The following is a 25,541-nucleotide window of genomic DNA, read 5'->3' on the forward strand; positions in this document are numbered from 1 at the left end:
AGATTCATTGCATTTGTAGCATTATTTTATTTTTGTGCATGTTAGAAACTGATAATAACATTAAATGGAGGAAGCATTTGCATTCTACATTTGCATTCTATTCTGTACTTACTAAAGAGACAGCTATTGGTTCCAGTTGTACAACACAGAAATGAATCTGAGCTCTTGTTTGTGTATTTCAGCCCTTCCAAATTGATGCTCACATTGTTGAGTTTGGTGTACTGTCCTGACTTCAAGTCTCCTAGGAGCTTCAGCATAGGGTCCAAGAGCTCCAAGTCTTGAAGGAACCAATCCACGAATATATGCAATGGCAGCCACATTTGCCAAAATTCTACCCAAACGGATTTTTAGGAGAATCTTGATAGCCAATGACAAGAAAATGTTTTCATTGTTTTACCAGTGATGCTGAAAAACATTTTGGTTTCTCTTCTCCCAGAATAGCTTTGAGAGCTTTTTTATTGGTTGAGATGGGGATGTTTCTCTTCCTGCTAGAGGACTTACTGCTTCTGGTCGTCAGCTCAGGTCCAGGAGCTGCACTGTCTGCTCCCACGTGGTCTGTACAGCCTCCTCTTCCACATGATCTGTGCATACTCTAGTGGATGTTAGTAAAAGAAAGGCAGTCTAGAGTGTGTTGTTTGGATTCTTGTTCCTTCCTTTCCAGTTTGTTTTATCCCCCTGCCAGAGGTGGGGCTTGAACTCAGAGCCTGGGCATTAATCCTGAGCTTTTAATTATTCAAACCTAGTGCTCTACTACTTAAAGCTACAAATCCATTTCCAGCTTTTTTGTGTTTGTGTTTAATTGGAGATAGAAGTCTCCTGGACTTCCCTGCCAAGTCTAATTTCAAACTGTGATCCTCAGATCTCCGCCTCCTGAGTAGTTAAGATTACAGGCATGAGCCATGAGTGCCAGCTTTTAGATTTTTGTTTGTTTTTTTTTTCCTACAGTCTGTTTTCTGGAATACTTCTAATACCTGTTCATTTAGTATTCTGGGTAAGAAGTCCAGTTTTTTTAAATTTTATTTTATTTTGTTGTAAAAGTGCTGTACAGAGGGGTTACAGGAACATAAGTAAGGCAATGAGTGCATTTCTTGTCTGACATTGTTACCCACTCCTTCATTTTTCTCCTACTCTCTTGTCCCCCTAACCAACGACTCCCCCTCCACCACAAGTTGTAGAGTTCATTTCCAACATGTCTTGTGAATATCACTGTTGCATTTGATCACGCTTTGTTCTTGTTTTACCGTTTTGTTATTCCCCTTCCCTAAATCAGATAAACATATACACAAGACACAGGTATCACAATCAAAAACAGTGACTACCAGGGATAAACCAAAGGGAAAAATAAATAAAATAAAAAAAACTTGAAGCCAGGAGCTGGTGGCTCACACCTGTAATCCTAGCTACTCAGGAGGCTGAGATCTTAGGATCATGGTTCAAAGACAGCCCTGGCAGGAAAGTCATAAAACTCTTCTCTCCAATAAATCACCAGAAAACGGGAAGTGGCACTGTGGCTCAAGTGGTAAAGTGCTCTCCTGAAGAGCTGAGGCACAACACCCAGGCCCAGAGTTCAAGCCCCACGACCACCCAACCAAAACAAAACAAAACAAAAATGAAAGAACTTGATATAGTACATTGATGACAACAATATCAACGACACACAAAGACCTCTTGTTTCTATATTTTGGAGTTCATTTTGATTAGCATCATTTTATATGGTCATACGTAGATAGCTAGAAGTCCAATTTTTTTATACCACTTCAATTATCAACTGTTGCAACATCTTTTCCCCTTTAACACATTCTTTAGCTCCTCTGTGCAGCTAGCCTCCTTTGAACCTAGCCACACAGTTCCAGGCTCCAAGATCCAGCCAGGTGCTGCAGGCTGTGGTCAAACAAGCCAGATAGCATAGGAATGTGATCACACAGAGCTGGAGATCAGAGCTCACCACATTTATGCCGTGCTGTCCCAGCAATCTGGCTGGAGTTGTGGCCTCAGAGCACTTCTGCTTCAGTCCTTCTGAGCTCTGGCTTAGCTAGAGGGGTATATTCATCAATTGTCTTTAAAAAACACTCTCCTTCAAAGGCCTTAAATTCTGGTGGTCAAAAGACAGCACTAGCACCAGGCATTACAGAGATAAAGCCACATTCCTCTTTGTATTTCTAAGATTCTGTTATATACAGAGGCTCTGTGTTTGCTTAGTTCAGGTTTCCTATTTACTGTTCATTATTTGCCTTTGCCTTCTTTCAAGCCATTTGTTATTTATTTAAAAAATCTTTAAATAGTTGTACAAAAGTGTTTCAATTCAATGTGCAAGTGTATGAGTACAGTGCGTCTTCTTGATCAGTGTAACCCCTTCCATCATTTTCTAATAGATTTTCTAATATAATAGATAAGTTGGTTTTGCTCCTTTTTATTTCTTTTAGCACTTAAGGTATTGCACAATTTTTCCCCTTAATGCAAACCTTTACTTTCAGATATACTTAAAATTAGGTAAGGTTTTATCAGAAACATGTACTTCTTCCACCGTGAAGGAGAGAGTATATAAACTTTTACTCAGCTCAGCGAGATCCCTTCTCCTTTCACTCTGGTGCCAGCCATTAGGTAAGCTGAGAAAGGTGATATAAAGGTGATATGTCAGGTACCAGTAGCTCATGCCTGTAATCCTAGCTACTCAAGAGGCTGAGATGTGAGAATTGGGCAGAAAAGTCCATGACATGTTTATCTCAAATTAACCATCAAAAGGTTGAAAGTGGAATGAGTGGAAAAAATAAGACACAGCACCCAGGTACTGAGTTCAAGTCCCAGAACAAGCACAAAGCCAAAACAATAGCAATAACAAAAATCCAGGAGTTACTGAGGTAGAAGCAATCAGATATGGGATTCTTTTTTGTGAAAGCTGCTTCTCAGAGTTCCCTGTCTGCCTCAAGTATGGCCTGGGATACAGGACCAAGCAACGTTATTCTATTACTATGGTACTGCAAAGGCCCAATTCCTAAAGATGTGACTTACAGTGAGCTTATCCATCTGGTGTTAACTCAAAGCCTTCGGTCTTGCTACAAAAGGAGCTGGGTGCCAATGTGGGCCTTTTAAGAGTCCTGAATTCTTACTGAAGATTCCACATGCAAGTTTTTATTTATCTTTATTCATGTATTCCATAAGGTTATTAGAAGAAATCCTGATACAGTGGATCACTACACTAGTCCATAAGCACAAGGAGAGGTGTGGACTCACATCTGCAGGCCCCAAGTCATGGCCTTTGGGGCCATGATTCCCACAACACTATTACTTCCTGATGAGCAACTTGAAGGAGGCACAATACCCTACTATTACTGTCTAGGACAGATTGGGGAAAAAAACCCAAAAACTACATAGCCATAGCTCATTCTTTCTTAGCCATGGAAAATAAAACAAGAGCTATTTCATAAGCAATTGAAATCTACTTCTATTCATTAGGTAGATTTTGTGCCCTGAATTTATATTACAGACATTGTAGTAGAATTCCAAGCCAAGAGATGAACAATTACATTTTTCTCTTTGTTTTTTGTTGTAATGCCTTTCTTATCTAGCTCCAAGCTCAAAACTCTCCCTACTCCCCTAGAATCAATTACTTAAATTATAAGGCACAGGCGGATGACAAGACATGTTGCTTATAGAGCTGATGTTTTTGCTGATGTTAGTTGAATTTCTATCTTTTTTTCTTTTTAACATAGTTTCTCTCTATTACAGAGAAGTTTACTAATGACTGAATTATCTGCACCTAGCTTTAGGTTGAAATGGTCAACATCTGTTTATCCACTCAATTGAAAACCACTCAAGTGCAATTTTTTGCTCATTTGCTGGGTCTCTGGCCAGGAAATGTATAGGATTGCTTGAGGACATGATTGGAGATACATCCCAGGGTAGGAGAGTCAAGTAGATAACATAAACATAACAGTAACTGGTTTGTTACCACTTGAACTACAGCTCTACTTCCAGCATTTTGAGTTTACTGGAGATAAGTGTCTCACAAACTTTCCTGCACAGGCTGACTTTGAACTGGGATTCTCAGATATCAGCCTTCTAAGTAACTAAGATTGCAGGAGTGAGCTGCAGGCATCTGGCATATTTTTTTGAACATTTATGTATTCTGTAATTAGACGTGTATAATTAAAATGACTTATAATATGTCAGTTTGGTTTTGTTTTTTTCCTGTTTATTTTATTGTATCTTAGACTTTTTCTGGCCAGTTGCTTCATTGTGATTATGTAGGGTTGAATAAATAGAAAACTTTGAAACAATAGCATATCCACGAGACAAAGAAAGGAGATAGCTAAGCACAATCACAGATATCCCACTGACAGAGTGGGTCATGGACACTGCGTATGGTACAGAAAATACCCATAGACCTGCATATCAACTCTAAAGCTCTAAAGTGGAATCCAATACTTCTCTCCTTTCATTGTTACTTAGAATATCTTAACCAATCGGAACAAAAATATTACTAATGCAACCATTTCTCCAGCTAATATTAATGTCAAGGCCATAATGGGTCTCATAAGTGTTGCCAAAAATAAGTGTTTATGTTCAAATCAATTTGTCCATTGCTATAAATATCTTTGAGGCAAGGATTTCTCATGACCTTTAATGGTAATATACATTGTGGTTCTTCTAGAAAGGAATAGAACAGTCTGTACTAAATACATTTGATTAGGAAAAAGTCCTTTCATTTTAAGCCATGCATTATGATCTCCATAAACTGGTGTTCTGGGGTTGAAGCATAGCAGGATTATACCTGGTATTCTTATGAAAACCTAAACCAGTAACTAGCTGTTTTTGTTGATCATGGGGCTTGAACTCTGGGTCTGAGCGCTATCCCTCAGCATTTCAGCTCAAGATGGCACTCTACCACTTGAGCTACAGTGCCACTTCCAGTTTTCTGAGTGTTTATTGGAGATAAGAGTTTCACGGACTTTCCTGCCCAGGCTGGCTTTGAACTGCTATCCTCAGATCTCAGCCTTCTGAGTAGCTAGGATTACAGGCATAAGCCACCGGTGCCCAGCACTAAATGTTTTATCGGCGCAGATTCATTGCTTTAATCAGAAATGGCCAAGAATATAGTGGATACTGGGTAAATATTAGTCCTCAGCTTTAAGGAAGTAGTGACCTAAATCATTGTTAGCTTGTTGTTGTGGAATTCAAATCCTATAAGCTAATCACTTATTTGTAGTTTACAAATAGTCATAACTCTTAACATTTGAAGGTAAACATTTAGAACATTAAAATTTGAATTAAAAACCTGGCCTAGATATTTCTTCTCTTTACGGCAGTGCTTAATCTATCAACATTCAGAATTTTGGCTAGATGAAAGAACTCATGAATGCATTTATGCATGGATACTTAAAGAACAAAGAATAAATAGAATAGAGAAACAAGGTCATATCCGACATTGGTGGGAAGTATGAAACAATGGAAACATCTATGTGCATTAGTTTAGCTAATGAAAACATAGTGGAGGACCTACTTTGGACTTGATCTTGTTTTTATATCATAACCTTTCCTAAATATTGTTTTCTACTACTGGCTATAAAGTTTAATGAGCTTGCTATTATTAAGAGAGTCTGAGGTTTTGCATCTAATAGATTAAAAGCCAATAATGTTTATCCTCTTCTGCCCAGAATTTGACCTGCTGTTGATGCTTAAGTTCTAATGAATTAATACATCACAGCAGGGCTCACACAACAGATAAAGGCAGTCAATATGGTAGCACTGCACTTTGTGCACATGAGCAGTTTACATTCTGTTGTTCCATAAAGAATTAGGATCTGTATTTCTAGCTCATCAAGGTTATATTATATCCTATATACAAAGGCACTAGAGATATCAACTATATACATATCCTTGTTATCTAAAGTATTGGTATTTACTTGGTATTTGTCTACATAGAAATATCTTTTTGTTACAAGGTACAATTGTAACCAGAAATGGACATTATATAGGTGAGTAAAGCTATAGATGAGTAGAGGGTTTTCAATTTGGATAAGCTTTTGGGAAGAGATGGGAAATAATATACATCCTTATTCAGTTTGTATGATGTTATAGCACTGCTTTCCAGAATATGCTGGTAGTATGGGGACCAACCAAGACTCTTACTCAATAATAATTATTTCAAATGTATCTGGAAGAGCTTTGCAATTTGAAACTCAAACATTGCATATGTAATTATTAGTATTATGGGTGAAAATAGGAATTTTAAGGTACATGTACTTAATCTTTCAACATTAAAAGCACTGGCATTTGATTGTGGTGGATTTTATGACATATTTGAACTAATATTTTATTTGAAAATGAAAGTTTCTTGAAGCAGATTCCTCATATTACTTACTTAGAAGTTTAATTTCCAGAATAAAGCAAGTCTTAGCATATTTTCCATAAATAAAAACTTTCTATAAAAAGTTGTCAGCCTGGAGCTAATGCTTTCATCTGTAATCCCAGCTTCTTAGGTGGTTGAGATAGGAAGATTGAGGGTTCTAAGGGGACCTGGGCAACAGTGTCTGTGAGACTGTTACCTTCAATTAACCAGCAAAAGAAGCAGAAATGTGGCTTAATTTGTAGAGTGCCCGCCTTGAAAGAAAAAGCTAAAAGAGCATGCAAGGCCCTAAATTCAAGCCCCTGCAAACACACAAAAAGTTGATCTTATTAATACTCTGTCTTGCCTACTTCTTAAATCCAAATCCAAAGAAGGAATGATTACCAGAAGGAAGAAATGAGATCAGACATACCTGTTTGTATATGTGATATGTACAGTTATGGTAAAGAAAATAGAAAACAATTATTGTCTCATGAAGTGGGAATATGCACACCATCTCTCCAATGAAACAAATCTTTACATTGTGGAGATGTTGCACCATATAACATATAGTAGGAAGAACTGGCAGAAGGAAACATTCAAAAGTTGCTTTTGATAGGAAAATACAACAAGAAGAACCTGTGTTAAGAAGGTTATGTATAAAATAAATACTGTGCATACACTGTATTACCAACAGTATGTTAGACAACCACAGGCTGATTTCTCATACTTCTGGAATGTTCAAAATGTATTTTATTTTACCAATCGCTGGGATGGTGGCTCAGTGGTAGAGCGCTTGCCTTGCATGCCTGAGGCCCTGGGTTCGATTCCCCAGCACCACATAAGCAAAAAGAAAAAAGCCGGAAGTGGCGCCGTGGCTCAAGTGGTAGAGCACTAGCCTTGAGCTGAAGAGCTGAGGGACAGTGCCCAGACCCAGAGTTCAGGCCCCACGACCAGACCCCACCCCCCCAAAAAAAAGATGTAACAGTCAGCAATGCTCTCCTTAAATTAATTTTAATAGCACCAAACAAAAATAAGAGAATCATGTTTCCAGAACCCATCCTGTGGGCTAAAGGCCATTTCATTGTCATAAAACTCCTTTATTTAGCCCTCTCCACAAATAAGCTCCCAGCAGGATAAAGGACACTAGTTAGAGCAATTTGGGCAGTAAGTAAACAAAAGGAATGGTTAGGAGCATAGTGTCAGCTGGCAGAAAGCTTATTTCCTGAACCCTGTGGATCTGGTTAAAACCCAACCGAGGTGCCAATATGCTTCTCCTCAGTAAATGCTACCAGCCTCCACACTGCCAGGCCACTGACACCTGAGCATGGCATTTTGCTCGTGCAGGCCTGCGGGTGGCTGCACAGTACCTGCAGGTGACTGGAGTCACCCAAGCAAGGGACTGTCACGCTTATACTCATGTTTTCCTTCCATGTCTATTTCCCAAGCGGAGTGATGGAGGAGCCACTTCCTGCTCTTCTTAGATAAGACCTTTAGCAGCAGAGAGTAGTGTACACAGCCAGGCTGAAAATTCTCAGACTGGACTGATTTTACAAGGTGGCTGCCATGGGAGCACCTGGAATACCCGTTTCTTCAGAAGGGTGGCAACAAGTCAGGACTGTGGATTCTGAAGTGAGCACAATGGAGGGCCGACCAGCAGGTGCGGGTAAGGAACAGATGTTGGTTATTTGGATGTTGCTAATCTTGCCTCATTTTTCTCTTTGATTATATACAGACTTCTTCATGTCTTTTTTTTTCCAGTCTAACTCATCTTCTTCTTTGTGATAGGTGAGGAGGGATTTGGTTTGTTTTTATGAAATAAGATTATATACTTTACAAGGTAGCCCATTACTGAAAAATGATGAATCACATTTATGATTTACATTCTCATGTAATCCTCAAGTAAAGAAAGATTTATAGATTTGAAAGTGAATGTTTTGTGAAAAGAAGGGAAAGAATAATAAGTTGTTTAATTGTGCATGGGTTTTGTTTTGTATTCAGTGTATTTTCTGCTTTCCTATCTTACACTATTACTAACAATGAGAAATACGTGACAAACCCGAGTCATCATTAGTGGCAATCAGTTTAAAAGTAGGAAGTCTATGGCACCTCTTCAAAATAGTGGATCTGAGGTTTGGAGGAAAGAACTGAAAATATCCACAAACATAGGCCTTGACCTAGCCTGTGGTATAACAAGGTCAAGTGGTATATGTGACAAAGCTCAAAATCACAATTGATGTTAGGTTTTATGTGTTTTCTCCTAAGGGAAATCAATCCAGGGGCTCTTTAGAGTGGCCATGGATTTTACAGCTGAATGTGAGATTGTAATGTAATTCACAAGGGATGCATGTGGCTCAAGCTTGACAGAATTACTTTCAATAAGAAATACTTGAAATAAGTAGATATTGTTAGCATACATTTCTGAATTGCTGAAATGAAAACAGAAGAACTTTTTGTACTTGGAATGGTCACAGTGGCATGAGGGAAGGAAATTTGTTACCCATATGAGATCTCATTGCATATGGCATTTAGAAATATGTAAGAGGACATTTTATAAAAAGATCTACCATAGCTTCTTCCAAGTATGAGTCTTGGGTTTTATTCTGTAATTTTGAAAGCAGAGATGGAATGGTTTATTAAGGTTTTCTGTCAGAAATGCAATTTATTACTAGTGACAACTTTCCTAATGTCAGGACATCTTAACGAATTTAAGGTAATTATGTCAAATTAATATAAATTTATGAGATGGAGGGGGAGATAACTATTAGATAAATACCATTCCAACTGGTTGTATACTTTAAAATTTTTCCATACCAGGTGGTACATGGGAAGAATAGAGGAGAAAAGAAATCTAAAAGAGAAAATTCTTAAAGCCTATGCATGATAATAACTATGTTCAGTGCTTACAGTTGATTTGAGCCTGCATAGGACTATAAGACCCATACTTTCTTCAATTTCAGTCAGAGAAAATTCTATGGTAGAGATTTCAGTTAGCAGATTTGCATAAACCAGTCCTTGCAAGTTTGACTCTACTTCCATTTATTCTTTTGTGTTGTGGCTGTATAGTAGCATGTCGCTGTCTCTAAATCATGTCATTACTATGTGTTCTTTATGACCATGCCCTGATGAGAAATACATGCTTAGCAAGTGTAGCCCTCAGCTCCATGAGCGACTTTGGAGAATATAGTTCTACGATTGCCATCCCCATCTGTATCACTAAAATTCCCCCACCAAGTCACTAACATTTTCACCCAGACGGGCACAACCTGGAGGATAACCACACAATAATTATACTAATGACCATAGCATACTGGAAAAAACTAACTCGTGTATGGAGCTTTCAGATCAGACAAAGCCAAGTTCAATTTCCAACTCTGCTTCTAATGAACCATGTAACCTTGAGGAAGTAAATTAGCTGTTCTGAGTCTCCTCTGTCATAAAGAAGTCACACTGATTTTGTTGAAATTGGTAGACTGACCACATATTTTGGTATATAACCTGCTTCAGTTTATAGCATACATGAAAGTTTGGGGGAAACTCTAAATAGAAAGGGGAGGGATAGTGGGAGAACAAGGGAAGGAGTAACAATGCTCAATGGGAAATGTACTCACTACCTTCCTCATGTAACTGTAACCCCTCTGTACAGCATTTTTACAATAAAATAAAATTTAAAAAAGAAACATATATATGTATATATACACATACAAACATATATTATATATGTTATTTTTAAGTAGTTGTACAGTTGTACAAAGGGGTATTAATTCAACTGGTCAATTCATGAGTACAATGCATTAATGTTACCCCTTCCATCACAGTTAAGAGAGGAAAATATTTAAATTCATTTGAAACTGATATTTTCCAGTTGCTCTTCATGAAGACAATATGATATATAGTTCAGTGTTAATTTTCCTTACTAGGTAATTATTTTAGACAAGTATGTATAATTTAAGTCAACATAGTCCACTTATTTTAAATTAATGATAGATGGGACTAATTCTTCCTTTGTCATCATTTGACCAGTCTGTATTTGGAAGCAAAGCAGAAACTGTCTTCCTCTCAGTAAGTAATCCACAGTGGATTAGAAGGGTGCATCATGCTTTGCTGATTTTTCTAGAAACTGAGTGACCTACCACACAAAAAAAAAATGTGCTCATGGATGTAACAACATTTCAAATCCACTAATAATTGTTGTGAATATTGCTGTTATTCTGTAATACAAGATGTAGAGTGGATAACTATAGGTGATCCAATGAGAGAACAATTATTCTGTGACTTAGTAAGAAAAGTCTGTTATACTATGGATTAATCAGACATACATCTTTCCAAATCTATATTAAAAATCTCAGAAATATGATTGTTCTCCTCTTGTCAGCTCCCTGGAGAAAACTATATGGTGATGTCCTTTTGACCCCTGGCAATGAGCCACCATTAGCACTAGGCTGGCCAGAGCAGAACAGCCTCAACAAGCACTTTTTGCATGTGTTCCCAACAATCACTCCTGGACTCCTAGCTTCTGCGTCCTAGAGCCAGTTGTTGCCATTGGGCTGAGGGAAATTCCTCAGTTAGGAAAACTGCAGAGGGAATGATCTGTTTTGCAGGGCAGGGCAGGACCATCGCCAGGGATTGATAATGGGAACAAATCATTCTAGGTGAGTTTTCTGGGGTCCACATATCAGCTGCAGGGGGCTGCTCAACTTTATCTTCCTAGCCCATGGATGCTGCAGTGAAATTCCTTGGGAGAATAATAGGAAGAGCTGCCGGAGTCTTGTCTTCTGTGCTAGCGTACAGGGGCCACAGCATTTCCTCTGGCTGCAGGAAGGCAGCAGTATTGTGCATTGTTTTAGGAAATACTTAATTGCGTGGCTAGTTGAGCTTTGGTGTTTGCTACATTGAGAATCACTCAGTACAGCACAGAGCGGCAGAGATGAATGCTGTAGTCAGTGAGGATCTGTACACTGCAGAGTTCTGTTTTGATGACAGCAGCACTTATGGTCTTTTTAGTGTCACCATTGTATAATGTTGGACACTGCAGACATTCTTGAGTTTGATTGAGAATGCAAGGGCCACAGGAAATGTTATTTAAAATTTTGTATTTTGATGGATTTTTTGTTTACTGTGTTGTGAATTTGCTGCTGTTACTAGTCGGAATTTAGAGTTTTGATATCAGTAGCAATTATTTAACCCTTCCAATACTGCTGTTATGTTTGCTGGGTTTCTACGATTCCTACTACTTCATACGTTGCATTCTGGAACAGGTAAAGTAGCTTTTATATTTATTTATGGGTGAATAGAACTGGAATTTATTGGTTAATTATTACAAGAATAAGGTATTAAAATGCATCAGTTAGATTCTGCAAGGACAGAATAAGGTATATTTTGTTTGAAAGTGAGAATTACATAAATATATTATTTTAAATTGCAGTAGTGATTGTGTAGTTGTATTATAGGAAGTTATTTTCAGGCTTAAATGTGTATTGGGTTGGGTTGGAATAGGGTAAGAATGATAAAAGGGATGACACTGATCAAGATGTTTTGTACATACAAATTGGCATGCTCACTTGAAATCCTTTTGAACAACCATTTAAAGATAATTGAAAATTAAAAAAATTGTATCTGAAGTGCACATTTAATAGCATTATGTTATATTTAATTTTCAAGTTCTCTGAAATATATAATTGATTCAGAAGCTATTCATTTTCCTTTTTTTGTTCAATGAGGGGTAATTTATTTTCTGTTTATTGAATTTCACTCAAAGACTTCATAGCAAAATCTTTTGTTTTTCCTTTAAGCAAAATCTTAAAAATAGAAACATGGAAGTTTATACAAATTGTTCTTTTCAAGTGTTTAGACAAAGGCTGTGGAGGCCTGCACAGCCTTGCTTGTAGATCACATCTGTAGAAATGCTTGTGTTTCCTGTGTGATACTAAGTCCTGGACTGATGGGAAAAACTGTTCAGATATGAAGGATACAGGACAGCCCAAAACACAAAGGTGGGAGGGAGAATATGGTCTTTGGGGTTGAAGATCTTAGTGTATGACCTTGGGTGAATAGTAATCAACCTCTCCTTCCATTCTGCCAGCTTTGAAAAAGACTCACTTTAACCTCAGTTGGAATGGGCTAATATTTTTAGGTACTCAAGGTTGTCTAAAGGTGATGTCTTAGTGCAGTTTCCTTAATATAGGAGGGTATAAAGGATTATTTTCTTTATTGTGCTTTAGCAGTGTGAGGATTTTGTTTTTGGGGGTGTATGGCTTTTAAACAATTAAGCTGGTAAGTCTCTTGGCTCCATTTTACTGACTTGTCCAAATAGTGTTGACCATCTGCAGTGTTCGGAGGGCACCCAAATGACTGCTTCCTTGGGAGGGAAAGAGGTGTCACATGCTAGGCTGCAGCCCCATGAGAGCCTGGGTGCAGAGAGGCACCAGGGCCTCTGAGCACCTGCTGGGGACATTAGCTGCCTTGCTACTCACCTGCACCCTGTCAGTGTCAGCAGGGGCAAACCAGGAAGCTCTTGCCTTCAAGTGTTCCATTTTCTGCTAATGAAAAGCCAAAACCCTGAAGGACTGAGGCACCTAGGAAAGAAGCAGGGACTGCCACTCACAAGGATGAATCAGGTTGCTGTCTGTGAGATACTGGTTACCATTCGTAAGTCCAGGTGAATTAAGTAAGCTCTTCAGTGAGAAGAGGATTTTACTGTACATGGAATTGTGGGCATACTGACTGGCTAATGATTGTACATCTGGTTTTCATGGCCATACGTAGTAATAGACACCCACTGTTGTAAGAACAAGGCTGAGGAGCCATGATGGTTCATGCACCCATATTCACACAAAGGGACAGAAACACATTGACTATTCTGTCTTATCAAGATCTAACAAACTGGTGTGATTCATAATCCCACACAAATTCAGAATGGCAATGACTTGAACAGTGAGGTGATTTGCCTTCACCAGAGTGCTATATGCTCTGGTATCTTCCAACTTCCAAATTTTATGTGATTACATTAATCTATGGCTAGAAAGATCTTCAAGGAGAAGAAAATAATTTGTTTTGAAGACTCTCCTGTGAATTTTCCCAGGGATAGTTTTGTTGGAAAAATGTTTGAAACTAGTTAGAACACAAAAGACAAAATTAATCTCAGGAAAATACTGTATCTAGTTAGGCGCTGGTGGCTTACACCTGTAATGCTAGCTACTTGGGTGACTGAGATCTGAGAATCATCATTCAAAGCCAGCCTGGGCAGAAAAATGCATGAAACTCTTATCTGCAATAAAACTGGAAGTGACCCTGAGTGCTGGCCTTGAGCTGAAGAGCTGAGGGACAGTGCCCGAGCCCAGAGTTCAAGCCCCACAACCGACAAAAACAAACAAAAAAAACAGTATCTATTCTCCTCTACTCTTCTACATATAATCCACAGATACTTTTAATGAACTAAATAAATGCATGCGCTTAGTTTTCTAAGGCTATTGAGATGAAGTGTGTCAACTTATTAAAGTAGAAAAATAATGAAAGAATTAGAAATTATTTTATATTACAATACAATTAGTAGTGAGAATACTTTCCAGTACTTACTATTATCTGTAAATTTTAGGCTAGTGAATGCATTCAGATTTTATATAAAACATGCTTCAAGTTGACCATCTTTTGTGTTTAAGAAGGGAATTGTCATAATTATATAATGAGTTTGTTAATTACTTGGAAAAATCTAACTAAAATTTCAAATACCTGGTTAATTTAAAGTAGTTGTTTTAGAGAAGGTTTTCTCTGACTTGTCAGGTTTTTGAAGATCTAGGAAATAAAATTTTATTGTTGTGGACTGCAGATATTGAATATATTAAAACAGAATTCAGAAAAGAGGGTTGAATGTAATAGCTGGTAGGTCCTACCAAACCTCATTCTTTTTTTTTTTTTTTTTTGTCAGTCATGGGACTTGAACTCTATGCCTGGGTCTCTCAGCTCTTCTTCTTCTTCTTTTTTTTTTTTTTGCTTAAGACTAACACTCTACCACTTGAACCATAGAGCCACTTCCGGTTTTCTGGTGCCAAAACTAATATTAATAATGCAAATAGTTCCAGGAACTGGTAGCTGGCTCAGATCTGTAATCCTATCTACTCAGGAGGCTGAGATCTAGGATTACCATTCAGAGCCACCCTAGGGTAGGACCTTGTGAGACTTATCTCCAATTAAGCACCAAAAAAGCCAGAAGTGTGGGCTGTGAAGGTGGCTCAGTGGTAGAGTGCTTGCCTTGCATGCATGAGGCCCTGGGTTCAATTCCTCAGCACCACATAAGCAGAAAAAGCCGGAAGTGGGGCTGACGCTCAAGTGGTAGAGTGCTAGCCTTGAGCTGAAGAGCTGAGGGATAGCGCCCAGGCCCAGAGTTCAGGCCCCACGACCGACCAAAAAAAAAAACCCGAAAAAACAAAAAGCTAGAAGTAGAGCTACGGTTTAAGTGGTAGAGTGTTAGTCTTAAGCAAAAAAAAGCAGCAAAAGGAACAGTGCTCAGTCCCTGAGTTCAAGGCCTAGGACCTGAATAACAACAACAAAGGACAATTGGTATCTTCTAGTAATAATAGTTTAATTTTTTGTCTCTAGAAGCTATCATTCTTCCAATATCTATTTTAATATCTAGAGTATTCTGGGTCTTATCCATGTTCTTCGCTTCAAAGTAGATCTAAATTGGAACAATTATTATTTTGCTGTGTTTTTGTGTATGTAAGTTCTCACTAGTACAGGGCCTCATGTTCTTCCCTGGCTTTTTTTTACTTATGGCTAAAGCCCACTCTTTGAGGCACACCTTCATTCCCTGTAAAAAAAAATTCATTATCCACTTGGAATTTTAAATTTTATTTCAGGATTAAGATTTATAATAATATTTAAATTATATACAATTTTAAAATTGTTTTCCATATTTTCCTTTAATGTTCATTTTTGAAATTGTTGAAGGTACCTCTTAGGGAAGATCTATCAGCTCATCATGCATATGTGCTACTGCTCTAGCCTGTTTTATATTAAAGACTTAAAAAAAATGTGATTTCTTAGAGTCTAGATAGCACATGAAGGTGCTTCCTGAGGTGATTTCCCTTGCTCTTTCTCTGTATTTGCAGCGCTCATTCTCTGTGAATATGGTTTCTTGAGTTCCTAAGTGCCTCTTAAACAGGGATCTTAATGACAGTATATTGTTGAGCTTGAGGGTCTTCAAGAGAAGATAATTCTGAGAGCTCGGGAAAAGCACCAACCCAGTGTAGTTGGGTTGAAATCACTCATGCATGGAGATCATTTAACTGTTTGTTCTTAACTTCAAAAGAAAGAAAGAAAAAAAAGAAGCAGTGGACTCTCAGTAGAAAAATTCTGTGCACATACAGCTTTACCTACAGTTAAAGAAGGCACGGATCCCTTAAATGAAATTATGGATGATATCAAAGTGCTCATGTAACTCATGTTTTCCATGATATTCAGTGATGGAAAAGCTCCTAACTACCAAAGGAAGTCATTTCTCATGTGTTCCTAACGAATAGGCCCAAGACTAGCTTCAGATTGCCCTGGTTCTAAAAGTATATTTAACAGTTGACTTTTCATGGGCTTTATTATTTTACATCATAAAAAAAGATCTACCCTAAGTTTTAGTATCTGAAAGATAAGTAAATGATGATTCTACATTAGTATAAACAAAGGGATTATGAATGACTAAAGAATTATTTAAAAAACCCAGAGGTATTTCTCAACAAGTAAGGGGCTGCAATTTATATGGACAAATGTATACAGGATTGATTTTCCTCTGTACTTCTGTGCTGTCTCGGTATATTTTGTTTGGACTGTCCTGGTATGGACTAGGTTTCATTTGAAAACATGTTGTGATTTCCTGACTTCAGAGGTCAGTCTTGTTTTAATAGTAGGCATTTACATAAAGATCTCGCTGTAAGGATTTTTGTAGGCCATGAGATTTTACAGGAATCAGAGCTATTCTATGAAGATGTGAAAGTAATGGAAAAATTGGGCACAGAATAAGAGATTTCAACATAATCTATTTAATTTGAAAGTATCTTGGGAGTACTGGTGAGAAACACATGGTTGCTAATGAGGAGTTGCATCTGTCTTTGGAAATTTTGCTTGAAACTGTCTTTTCTAAGTGTGCTCTGCTGAATCTGGGAACATAGAACTGTACTTCCCATTTACCCTGGCTGATTTGGCACAGCTAAATTGCGATGGGCACAGTTTCCTTTCTAGTGAACTAACAGCACATCTAGATGTTGGATTTAAAGTGTATTGCAATGATATGCATGGAGCAAAGATTATTGTATTATCAATGATTGTGTGTGTGTGTGTGTGTGTGTGTGTGTATGTGTGTGTCCAGTGGGTGGGGCTTGAACTCAAGGCCTGGGTGCTGTCTCTTAGCTTTTTGTGCAATACTGGCACTCCACCACTTAATTTCTGGCTTTTTGGTGATTAATTGGAGATAAGAATCTCACCAAAACTCTTACCTGGGCAGGCTTCAAACTAAGTAGTTAGGATTATAGACAAGAGCCACCAACAACACCAGGTTAGAATTGTATCTTTTTGTTCCTGCAAATTATGACTACTAAGATACTGTTCTTTGGTGTTTTTATCCCTTTCAACAATAAATAATTCAAAAATATCCATGCTAATATAGTATTGTTTCTCACTTTAAAATTGAGCATTTAGCCTTTAAAATGTGTTGAAACAATTACTTCCTTCAAAATTCTATTATATTCACCCACATTATAAATACATTTCAAATGTAAATAGGAAAATTACCTAATTAGTATATATAACTTGTATTCTTGCTAGCTAAGATAAAAATAATTTGAGTATAGGAGTTGTTATTGGCTGAATGTTTTACACTAAGATGGAGACAACTTATTTAAATAAGTGTAAGTGCTGAGAATATGAGTTAGTGATAGAAAAACATCTGTGGACTCATCAGGTCTGCATTTGATCTCCAGTGCCATAAAAACATCTAAGTAACTGTCACATGAAAGGCAAATTAACTTTTCTTAATAGTGTAAATTATTATAGTTACTATAATAGTTTGGTATTTCTTAAGGCTTTTATATTCTCTAGATCAATCTTTTATATTTTATCTAAATTTTAGATTGGATTACATGGAAATCAAATGCTATATAAACATTTTTATCTTGATAAGATTGTTGGAATTATTAGACCAATCTTAGATTAGGTTATTACTGTGAGAAATAAGTTAAATGTACTTGCCATCTTTGTGAAGGAGAGTACTGTTTATCTGAATTGGGACAGATTTTTTTGGATTTATAAAATTTCAGTAGAAAAAGTATATAAAACAATCTTGGAATACAACTGAAACAATTTTCAACTTAATAGTTTCAATAAAGTCAAAGATAATTTAAAATTTAATTACCTAATATCAGTGTTAACAGATCATAATTCAGTTCTTTTGCCAAGTCACTCCTAGTTTCACATCTGAGAGCAATTACATAATTCTCTAGAAAAGACAGTATTGTCTGCTTGCTTTCTGTTACCTAAGAGATACCAATTTCGCTAAAGAATCATTGGGAGACAGTTTGGAGATTCTGTGTATAGGACATTATGTAGAAAACATTAACCCTCTGTTCACCACATTTTGTACTGCATTTATAAAATGTTAAGAAATAGAACACGCAAAGAAAGAAAATAAGAATTAATATTTTTAATTTTAATACATAATGGATCGGTAGCCATGTTTACTAAATAGTCGCTCTATTTTTCTAGATTTGTTTATTATTGAGTTACTTAATATTGAAATTGTAAAATCATGAGCTACAATTTCATTCATTCTAAACAGCTGAGTTTTTTCCTACACAGTAACTATTTTTATAGTTAATGTTGCTATTCATTTACATTATTTTAATTTAAATCTCCTTCACTGGAATTACAGTTAACTCTCACTTTTTTCTTTTTTTTGTCGGTTGTGGGGCTTGAACTCTGGGCTTGGGCGCTGTCCTTCAGCTCTTCAGCTCAAGGCGAGCGCTCTACCACTTGAGCTACAGCGCCACTTCCCGTTTTCTGGTGGTTTATTGGAGATAGGAGTCTCACAGTCTTTCCTGCCCGGGCTGGCTTTGAACCGCGATCCTCAGATCTCAGCCTCCTGAGTAGCTAGGATTACAGGCGTGAGCCACCAGCGCCCGGCTTCTCACTTTTTTCTTTTAAATCAGGGAGTCTACAAATGCACTTTTATCCCTGTTTTCATTACATTTATTTTTTTCCCTTAAAGTGAAGTGATAGGGAAGCCAATTAGGAGTAAAAATGACACTTTCAATAGACTGAAAGCTGGTCATCTCTATGGTGAGAATGACAATTAGTTTTGTCCAAGCACAATTTTGATTGGAGGGTAAGGGGCTTAGAGCAATAAGTTCCTCCATAGGACCAGCCCACAAGACACAGTAATTGGCTGGGTTTAGTAAGGTTTACTGGATGACATTTGACATTTGATGTACTAGTCTGAGTAAGCTAAAGACCTATTTGTTCCACTGTTTTGTTTTATTAAATATATCAACAATGAAAAACTATTTGTTGTCGACCCATTTGATCACCCTTCAGCTTGAATAATTCCTTTCCACAAATCCTGAGCAGAGATCAAAAACATCTTGTGATATCCCCTGACCTTGATCACTTACTTTGGTCTTAAAAGGTGGGAAATTTAATTACAAGGGTTTCTGATTCCTCTCCCAGAGACCTTGTGGCTTCCTCTCTTATTTTCAGTCTTCTTTGTATATCCCCCTTGCTCATGGCTAACTGCAACCCATCAGTATCGCCCCCGTGGACTCTAAACTCTGAAATCCTTTTGGGATTGGAAAGTCCAGGTCTGCCTTTGGCTGCTTCCTGCTGGGATGGGATATAGTTGTAGATCAAGAGTTTGTTGCCTTTCACTGGAATGCCAGGTCACTGATGATCTAGAAGGCTGGTGTACTAAGGTACATCCTTTGGAGACTGTATGCTTAGTTTTGTTAAAGGAGCCATGCTGTCATGCTGTGGAAATCGAGCAGCAGAGGGGTGCCAGTGAGACACAGCAATAAGCAGTAAGATCCCCACACACAGCGGATTATAACCAGCAGCATATTTTTCTCAACATGGGAATTCAGGGAACAGGAGATTCCCCAAGTTTATAGCAGATAAGATATTGCACTTATCTGAGAATGGGGATCTTTTAGTGCCTAAGTTCTATTTAATGCTTTTCTGGAATAAAAGCAGTGTTTCATCTTAATTTGGGCACCTGTATTGCCCTGGTGCTGTGGTTAGGCTAGGGAGAGCCATCTGTTTTGAAATATTTCTTGTCTCATCATTTTTACATCAGAGTTGAGTAGAGATAGCCCCTAAGTTCTATCATTTGTTGTTTCATCACCGTGGAATAAGTAAACAGCCTTGGTTAAAACGGTAACATAGTGAGTGCAATGAGGAAGAGGAGCTTCCAGGCTGTGCCTAGAGTTTAGAAGCCATTTACTTTTAAAAAATTGTATCTTTTTCTTTTTTTGTACCAGTCCTGGAGGCTTTAGTCACTTTTGGAAGAACTGACACAAATAATTCCATTTGAGTTCTGACAATATCCACTTTTGTTTGGATAACTTGTTTTCTGAAATGGTGAGTTTTGAATGGTCCCTTGTCACTGGGCTATGGTGGATCTGAAATCAGTTTTTAGACTCTAGGCCCAAACTCTAGGAGTTCCTCATGCTGTCTGGCCACTCACCAATAGGAGACACAGTAAAGGTCAATGAAAGGAGATTTATGAATGGAAGATGTATGCCATAGAAAGACAGTTGCTTTATCATTTTTCCTTGGTGATGGGGGTTTACATACCTTTTCTTTATAGTCTGAGAAGTCTGAGAAGTCACCAGTGTGTTCAGAGGTGGTGTAACAATCCATTGTCTCTGGACTGGCCAAGTGTGCCCTTGTTACAGTAAGTCATCAATACCTGGCAGATGCTTTACTTCCTGAATTCCAAGATGGCTGCAAATTAACCTCAGGAGAGAATGGCTCAGGACAAAGGATGTAGGTACAGTAGCTCCCAGTTATTTTGTGGGTCTAAGAAAGGAATCAGTTTATTAGTATAAAGTAGATTTTAACACCTCTTTCAGCTTTTTTTTTCTTATTGCTGGCATAAGATGTTCCAGTTGGTTTGACTTGATCTATGCTGCAGGAGTGTAACAGGCATAGGTTGGAATCAGTGCCAACTAGACCTTTTGCAGCCAAATTTAAGCAGTAAAGAGATTGGAAGAATTGCTTATAAGCAGGGCTTACCTTCAGCCAATTAAATTTAAAAGCCAATTGATTTGACAAGTAAATGTTTGTAGGATCCATTGTTGATGAGCCTCTATGAGCCTGACTGCAAATGTTTCAAAGAATAATTAAAATTGTGGTCAAAAGTAAAGAGGCCATTGTTAAAATCTTTGAAACAATCTAGTTATTTCCAATGTATAGATTATTTTAGTATAATAAAGATGGATCCATTATGAGGACCATTGAACTGTCCTCATTATCATTAGGAACCCTTAGACCCACACCTGATCAACAATTTTAATTTAGAGGTTACCTGCTCAATAAAATGTTTTTCCTAGTTTTGCATAAGTGGTCATTTAAAAACTTCATAAAAAAGACACTCAAATGAACTTTGGCTGTATTACAACCCAATTTTCTTAGTAGTCAAAAGCCCAACAAGACCAATAGAGTATACACAATTGTTTTAATAAAATAAAAAAGTCCTTTAAGCTACTTCATTTCTACCTTTATTAAGAGCAGAACAATATTCTGTAGAAAGACTCAATACTGTAGACAGTTGATGTGCTTACATTAGTGCATTAAATGGTGACCTTAACCAAATACACATAAATTTTTGATAAGCTCCTTCTTTTATATTCTTCTTGATATTTACTCATACAAGTAACATTTTCTGAGCCTTAAAAAAATCCTATCCTACTTTTCTATCTTAGAACAAGCCTTTAGGACAAAGCTTACTTTACAAAATCCTTTTTTACCACAAAGGATTTCCTTTTTCCTTTAACATCTCCAAAAGTCCTCATTATGAATTTTCGTATGCTTTTCTTCTTGCTGATTCTTGTCTGATTTCTAACTTTTATGAAGCTTTTGAACCTAGACAATTTTTTTAAACAACCAAATAAAATACTCTCAATACCTAGGGGAAAAAAGCAATCTTTGTGTGTAGGTGTGGGGTGGGTGGGTGTGGGTGTGGGTACAGGTCCTCAGGCCCAAGCTCTGTCCCTGAGTTTTTTTGTTTTTTGCTCAAGACTAGTGCTCTACCACTTGAGCCACAACACTGCTTCCAGCTTTTTCTGAGGATTGTTTTGGAGATAAGAGTCTCAGGGATTTTCTTGCCTGAGCTGGATTCAACCCAGGATCCTCAGGTCTCAGCCCCCTGACTAGCTAGGATTACAGGCATGAGCCACCAGTGCCTGGCGATAAAAAGCAGTCTTAGGGGGTTGGGAAGGTGGCTCAGTTGTAGAGTGCTTGCCTTGCATGCCTGAGGCCCTGGGTTTGATTCCTCAGCACCACATAAGCAAAAAGAAAAAAGCCGGAAGTGGTGCTGTGGCTCAAGTGGTAGAGTGCTAGCCTTGAGCTGAAGAGCTGAGGGACAGCGCCCAGGCCCAGAGTTCAGGCCCCACCACCGGACCCCCCCCCCCAAAAAAAAAGCAGTCTTAAATTGTTTCTCCTTGCAATAAATTATTTTAAGAACACAATTGTTAATATATTTTAAAAGAGAGTTGAATATAAAATATATTTATAACAGAATGAAACGTTGCAATTCTTCACCTAAATAACCAGATTCCAAGATCTCCTTTGTTACCTCAGTCTAAAATAGCCCTTATTCTTCAGTTTGACCCTGACAGTTAGTTCCAGAAATTCTTGCCTTAGTTAGATCTGCTGCGTGAGCTAAAGATAACCATTTTTTCCAGAGTAACAATAGCTCTACATGTTAACTTTGTAATAGCAGTAAGAACCATCCTAAAGATGTTCATTCACACAATGAGCACAAAACATTTTGGTTTAGGCATGTCCTGATTAAATAACACATTAAAAACTTGGTCTTTGTTAGTATTAGCCCTACCTTTGATCCTCAGCTCCACCCAGACCTGAGCTCCTCCCAGCCCTGGGGTTGCCACCCTCCACGGGGCCCCTCCCTCTCTCCACCCAGACCCACAGAGCATGCATTTACATTACTTACTTCAGCCCTCCCTTCCCACCCCCAGACCTGCCTGCCACTTGGATAGGGACAGAAGCCTCGTGTTCCCTCTCCTGGGAGATATATGTCCCCTCTAATAAACTTTAACTAATGTTTCTCCTGTGCCTGCTTGCCTCCGTGTTGGGTGGTCGGAAGGACCCTTTCAGTCCTAACCTGGTGCAGATGGCTCACATCTGTAACGGTAGCTACTCAGGAGAGCTGAGGATTGTGGTTTGAAGCCAGCCTGAGGAGAACAACCCAGAAGACTCTTATTTCCAATTAACCAGCAAAAATTTGGGTGTGGAGCTGTGACTCAAGTGGTAGCACAAAAGAGCTCAGTCACCAGAACTGACTGAGAAGGGTGGGGGGAAAAGAGAGAGAGAGAAAGAGAGAGAGAGAGAGAGAGAGAGAGAGAGAGAGAGAGAGAGAGAGAGAGAGAAAGTAGAAGTAGAAGGAGGTAGGGAAAGGAGAGAGGGAGGGAGGGAGGGAATGGAGGAGAGGAGAGAGGGAGAGAAAGAGACCATTCTGAACTAAATTGTGTCTTCTATAACTTATTCTCTAGTTTTTATTTTTCTTATCTACTGCAAAGTATTATCGCAAATTTGGTATATAGCAATTTACCTACCAAGAAAACTTTAAGCCAGGAGTCCAGGTTCTGAGTTCAAGCCTCAGGACTGACTCACAAAAATTACCAATACAAAAAAAGCCTGGAAGCTGGATGCTGGAAGCTGTAATCCTAGCTTCTCAGGAGACTGAGATCTGAGGATAGCTGTTCAAAGCCAGTATGGGCAGGAAAGTCCTTGAGACTCATTTTTTAAAAAAAAATTTATTTTATTGTAAAGATGCTGTATCGAGGGGTTACAGTTACATGAGTAAGGCAATGAGTACATTTCTTGTCAAGCATTGTTACTCCTTCCCTTGCTGTTCTCCCACTATCTCTTTCTTCCCCCCCAGCCCGAAGTTGTAAAGGTCATAAAGAACATACAAAGAAAACAAAAAAAAATCACATTGTACATTAAAAACAACAAAACAAAGAAAGACCTTTTGTGTCCATATCATGGGGTTCATTTCACTTAGCATCGTCCTATATGGTCATATGTACATTGCTTTTGAGCTTTTCTATTCATCTGATAAAATTATCCTAGATGTATACTAATTAGTGCAAATGAGGGGAACCATGGGACCTATATTTCTTTGGGTCTGGCATACTTCACTTAATATGGTTTTTATCTCCAATTAACCACCAGAAAACCGAAAGTGGTGCTGTGGCTCAAGTGGCAGAGTGCTTGCCTTGAGCTGAAGAATTCACAGACAGTACCCAGGCTCAGAGTTCAGCCCATCACTGACAAAAAGCCTGGAGGCATAGCTGAAGTGCCTAGTAAGCTTGAGGCTCTGAGTTCAACTCCCTGAAGCTCTTCCTAAAACATGGAAAAAAATGCATATTTTATCAGTTATTATTTTATGCACATATGTAAACATTCTTCAAAAAAACCTATCAAACAGTATATAAAAAGTTACCAAAAAGTTTGGTTTTAATAACTAGTCCGTTGTTTTCTGGAATTCCAGACCAAATGACCGTTTTGCTCAATTCTGGCACAAACGTAACACTCAGAACGAAATATATTATTCTAGAATATGCTTAGACCTCATAGCCATAGGTTAATTATAATTTTCCTTAGTAATTAATAAGATAGGACTATTTTTCTGTGTCCTCTTAGGTGCCATCTTTATTAAGATGGCTGCTGTACAACCAGGACCTCTGACGTGACAAAAACATTTTCCTGCCCTTCAGACTGAGCCCATGACTGCAGTGATATTTGCAAACATTTCTGGATGGAAAATAAAGTCAAATTATATATAATGTGAACAAAAAACCTCTGGGACCCCAGAGGCCAAAGGCACCAGAGCCATTTTAAGTAGCTTTCTCATCCTAGAAAGTGCTTACTGTAATTTCTGATAGCCTGGGGAGAAAGATAAGACAAAAGGGACAGTTTCTGAATTGGCATGAACTTTAACGAGCAGCACAAAATATGTCTGAAGGAAGGAAATATATTTCCCTAGAAGCACAAGGTAGAATGGCAAAAGCACAAGGCAGAAATGGCCAAATATGTCCATAGAGACCCAGAGAGAAAGGTTTACAGTGGAAAGAAAACAAGGAGGGGGTGTAATTACTTAGGAAGCATAATAGTGGAATTTTAAATATGGACAGATTTTTCCATAGGAACAGATCAAAAACCACATTTTAACTAGTGATAAATTAGTGATTGAATGGGAAAATCCAAATGGACTGCACTAGAAGGAGGGAGAAAGACCAGGGGACTTTGTGGGGTGACAGAGTGGAATAGAAGAGATACCACCTAAGCATCACCTAGAACATTCTGAACTAGCCACACACATCTGGCTTCACTTCTGCAGATCCAGATCCCTCAAGAGTCAACTGAAGGCAGGGATCTGAAGGCATGGACAGAGGGGACCTTAGACATTTTACCAGAAACCACAGCAAACAAGATCAAGTAAGAGTGGTATTCTGAGGTAAGAGTCTTGATCTGGCCATGCACATTGCAAAGTGCAGGCCAGAAGATGATGGTATTTAGGAGCAGGTGACATGTTCTCCATCAGGAAGAAAGGAGAAGAGCACATTGCCCTTTGTGCCTGTGTCTCTTCCCAAGGATAGTATTGAATCAGTGAGCCTAAGTTGAGAGAGCATGTCACTCTGGTTTATGAGCCAGGTCAATTTGTACATGCCATCAGTTTTTCAGTTGTTATCGAAATATATATTATTCTAACATCATTTTGTTGTCTGTCTTCCATCTAGTTGTGACGATGGGTATTTTTTTCATACAGTTAGGTTCATATACAGAGCTATTCATAGTATCAGTATTGAAAATACATGGAATCTTAATCAATTTGTTTGATTTCCTTTGTACTTTTTTCCCCCTAAGTTTCTGTGTTCCTTATCTTCTGAATTTTTTTTTTTTGGTTGTGAATGTGACAGTCTATACCAATTCCTAC

General features: G+C 38.1%; 1 protein-coding gene across 3 annotated transcripts in view; it reads left to right on the top strand.

Moving 5' to 3' along the window:
* The first annotated feature begins 7,891 nt into the window (after positions 1-7,891).
* Positions 7,892-25,541, top strand: part of Rims1 (regulating synaptic membrane exocytosis 1) — a 197,755-nt gene continuing 180,105 nt past the window's right edge. The window contains exon 1 of one of the 3 annotated variants that reach the window (XM_013033619.1): positions 7,892-7,991. In XM_013033619.1, coding sequence (XP_012889073.1) covers positions 7,892-7,991 — 100 coding nt within the window. Of the gene's footprint in view, positions 7,992-10,778; positions 10,978-11,102; positions 11,584-25,541 lie in introns of those variants that run through there. The other 2 variants (XM_013033620.1, XM_013033617.1) reach the window with 2 other exon arrangements.

Source organism: Dipodomys ordii, unplaced genomic scaffold (genome assembly GCF_000151885.1).
Source record: "Dipodomys ordii isolate 6190 unplaced genomic scaffold, Dord_2.0 Scaffold172, whole genome shotgun sequence".
In the NCBI taxonomy this organism is placed as follows: Eukaryota; Metazoa; Chordata; class Mammalia; order Rodentia; family Heteromyidae; genus Dipodomys; species Dipodomys ordii.